This window comes from Monoraphidium neglectum, assembly GCF_000611645.1.
Source record: "Monoraphidium neglectum strain SAG 48.87 unplaced genomic scaffold scaffold04788, whole genome shotgun sequence".
NCBI classification, from domain to species: domain Eukaryota; kingdom Viridiplantae; phylum Chlorophyta; class Chlorophyceae; order Sphaeropleales; family Selenastraceae; genus Monoraphidium; species Monoraphidium neglectum.
Window position 1 is genome coordinate 198 of NW_014008841.1, and position 3,712 is coordinate 3,909.

The 3,712-nt window shown below is 69.7% G+C and overlaps 2 protein-coding genes across 2 annotated transcripts; both read right to left on the minus strand.

Annotated features, from left to right (window-relative positions):
* Positions 1-470: 470 nt before the first annotated feature.
* On the minus strand, positions 471-2,400 carry MNEG_14814 (NAD(P) transhydrogenase subunit alpha; the record flags this gene model as incomplete). Its single annotated transcript, XM_014036714.1, has 6 exons — positions 471-611; positions 989-1,063; positions 1,426-1,479; positions 1,719-1,795; positions 2,005-2,159; positions 2,300-2,400. 6 exons carry the CDS (start codon positions 2,398-2,400, stop codon positions 471-473), a joined length of 603 nt encoding a protein of 200 aa, XP_013892168.1.
* Positions 2,401-2,887: 487 nt separating this feature from the next.
* Positions 2,888-3,480, minus strand: MNEG_14815 (hypothetical protein; the record flags this gene model as incomplete). Its single annotated transcript, XM_014036715.1, has 1 exon — positions 2,888-3,480. A coding segment is annotated over one exon (593 nt), but the record flags the coding sequence as incomplete, so codon positions are not given.
* Between the last annotated feature and the right edge of the window lie 232 nt (positions 3,481-3,712).

The window sequence follows — 3,712 nt, forward strand, 5'->3', positions numbered from 1 at the left end:
GGGATGGCTCGCGGTAGGACTTTGAGGCAGACCGAGCGATCCCGGGCAGCGACACGGCCGCCGGCGTCCACGGCCAGCCCTCCCTTTACATCGTATATGGCCCACAATAGCCAGCCCCCAGCCCACCCCGGCGCGGCAGCTGAATCACCCCCCCCCCCGCTCCGCAGCCGCTCGCATGTCGCGAAGCTTGGGGTCATGGCAAGGAGCATCGGGCCGCAATGAGTGCCAGGCTGTGCCAACACACCCAATCCGTGATGCACGACACATCCCACAACGGACACACAATCAGTCGCCTCAACTAAGCTTTTAGGGCGAAAGGGCTGCGCCCCCAGCTCCCGCCTGGACAGACAGCGGGCTCAACAGCTCCTGCAACACGTGAAGCTCGCAAGCCACACAAAGACACCGTTTCACAGCCACCCGCCACGCCGCGCCCTCCCTGACCCCCCTCGCCCCTGGGCCGCGGCCGGGCGTCATCCCCGCGCACCGATGACGGTGGCCCTCCTGGCCTGAAGCGTCGCCAGCAGCTCCTTCTCCCGCGCGGGGTAGATGTATGAGATCAGCCGCGCCCCCTGCTTCAGGCCCTTGGCCTCATCCAGGGATGGAGGGCGCACCTGTGTGTGTGTGTGTGTGTATTTGTGTGTGTGTGTGTGTGTGTGTGTGTGTGTGTGTGTGTGTGGTTTTTGGATGACGGGGGTTGGAGGGTGGCGGGCAGTTGGGTGGGGTGCTGTTCCGATTTTGGTAGGTGGGGGGTGTGAGATGATATCGGTGCCACCAGCCACGCCGGCCAGGGGGCCCAGAGCACGCCGCTTGGATGGCGGGCTCGGTGCTGAGGGGCGGCCGCGGCAGATTCGAGGCGCCCAACAACACCTGCCGACACCGGTGACGCGCCGCGAGCATCCAGTCCCAGCGCACGCTTGAAGTGTTTCGTATCATATCATGTTTTTCCGTATCATATCATGTCAAATCATATCCAATGCCAGCTGCCCACCTTGAGCACGATGTCGCGCCCAAAGGCGTCGGAGGTCTGGCCGATCTTGGCGCCGGCCGCCACGTACTCGGCATCCTGGGGAGGCAGGGACGCCAGTTCGATCCCCGCGTTGGCCGGGCCAAAAGCGCCAAGCGGGGTAGCGGGGTGCCAGTCCCCCCCAGGCCCAGAGGTTCCACCCGTTAGAATGCATGCTGCGCCGCCTGCCCTGCCGAGCGCCGCAGGCACGGCGTGCGCACTGCCGCCCCGGGCGGCCCCGGACTGCACCCGAGCCACCCAGTGGGCCTCGGACAAGCCCGTGGCCCCGCTAAGCGGCGCCAGGGACTCAGAACGCAGCGACAGGGCGGAGGGGCGCGCGAGGCGCCGCCAGACGGGCACATGAGGGGGCAGGAGCTGCGCTGCTTAAGCGGGTTGGCCCGAAAAGGGCCGACACAACTCACGCTGAACTCGGCGGCGGCGCCGGCGCCAGACTCCACCACCACCTCTGCGAAGCCCTGGGAGGATTGGATACAATGAGGACGTGTCAAAAAGAGTTGGATGTGACGGTGTCAGCAAAGGGGCGGGCGCCGGCGCGGCGGGAGCGGCGGCCCGGTCTGCCTGCGACAGCTCGCTGCGGGCACAAGACCCTTCAGCCCTTGCGTGCCCGGCCGCCCGCGGCGCGCGTGAGGCGAGGCGATTGGGAGAGGGGGGCTGCAAGGCGAGGAGGCGGATTGTGGGATGGGTGGGGGCGCACCTGCTTCAGGAGCGAGGCAACGCCCTGGGGGGTGAGGGCGACGCGCTTCTCGTTCTGGGCCGTCTCGCGTGGCACGCCTGCATGGGCGCATGGGGGCCGCCGCATGGGCGCCGGCATGGGGCGCATGGGGTGGCGGACGGATGGGCTTCAGTTTGCGGAGGGCGGCGGGTGGGGGGTGGAGGGGAGAAGGGCGACGCGCCGCAGCGGGGGCCACGGGTTGTGAGGCTTGCAGACGTGGCAGCACGCAAGGCGCGAGGGACGGCTGGCGGCGCCAGCGCGGGCGCACCGATCGAGAGATCCTTGTAGGCGATGGGCGCGTGCTCTGTCAGGTAGCTGACGACGCTGACGGCGGAGCGGCGCGAGCGCGCGGCGGCGCGGGGCGCCCGGGCGGGCAGCGCGCGTGTCGCGGGGCCAGCCCGGGGGGCAGGTGCGGCGCGGCGGCTGCGTCGAGGGGGCGGGAGGGATGCGCGGAGTGGTTGATCCGATGTGTTATTATATACTGCAAGAGTGACGGGGTCTCCCAGGTGGCTGCGCCGAGCTGTCGGATGCAGTTTCGGATCACCTAGTTTGCTACGACCCACCTGCTGACGCGGGGTGCCGTGCCCGAAAAACGAAGCGGAGCTAGGGCTACATGGCGGGACGACAGGGCCGTCCGCGCCGAGGTGCTCTGCGCCAGCTTCATATGGGCGTGATCTAGGCGGGTGTGTCTGTTACCGTGTATGTTTGGTCGCGGTCAGTGGAATGTAGCTCCGCCAACGTCGTCGCATAAAGCAAGGTGGCATGGGGAGGCGTGCCCTATGAAACGCCATGCCGGAAAGCAGACAGTCTGGGGGTCCCTGAAGGAGCTCGGCCGCCAGCATCTAGTATGGGCGCATAAGCGCTATTACAACGCCCTTTTATCGCAGCCTAGGCAGCCGCTGCGGATAGACCCAGCACCATGGCCCCCTCCACCCACACCCCGCCAGGTCAGCTTCGTATCCCATGCCATGATCCACCGGGCCATGTGACACCCCGGCTCCCACGAGGCAGCCCATTGCAAACTCAAGCTCACTTCCAGAGGATCGGTGCTATTACACGCCCCCAGACTCGCTGCATGCACGCATGGAGGGCCAAGGACATGGCGTGCCACGGCAACCGACCAGCCCACATGGGCCCGCCCGCCTTCCGCCTCAACGGCTGCGCGACCGCCGCCCGCTCCGTCGCCCGCCGCCGCTCCCGCCCTTCCGTCCGCGCTCGGCGCTGCGGCTGCGGCTCCGGCGCCGCCGGTCGCGGCTCCTGCTGCGGCTGCGGCTGCGCTTGCGGGGGCGCTTCGACTCTCGTTCCCTGTCCCGTGCCTTGTCCCGGCCCCCTTCGCGCCGCAACGGGCTGCGGCTCCTGCTACGGCTCCTGCTGCGGCTGCGGCTGCGCTCGCGACGCCCCCTCTCTCTGCTGCGGCTCCTGCTGCGCCGCGCCTCCCGTCCCCGCTCGCCGCCGCCGCCGCTGCCGCCGCCGCCGCCGCGGTCCCTGCCGCCGCGCGCCGCGTCGCCAGCGGCAGGGGCCGCCCCCGCCCCAGCCCCATTGGAGCGCGGCGCAGGGGCGGCAGCAGGGGTAGGGGCAGGTGCAGGGGCGGGGGCGGCAGCGGCCTCAGTGGGCTTTGCAGGCGCCTCCTCGCCTTCCTCCAAGTCCATGTCCTCATCCCCACCCCCGTCCGGAGGGGGCGGCGGCTCGCTCCCGCCGCCGCCATCGCTTGCCGCGGCCGCGTCAGAGGCGGCCGCACCCTCGCCTGCCTGCGACCCCAGGCGTCAACAGATTCGTGGAAGTTGGCCCGGGGTCAGAACCGCCCCAGCGTGGCCGCTCAGATCGAGAGGGCCGCAGCTGCCGGCTGGTCGCAGCCGCCGCCACCAGCATCGGCGGGGCCAGCGTGATACGGGCGAACCCAGAAGCCTGCGCGCGCTCTGTTCTCCCAAACAGCGCGCGCGCCAAGTGCCGCCCCCTCCCCTCTTCCTCCCTTCTCG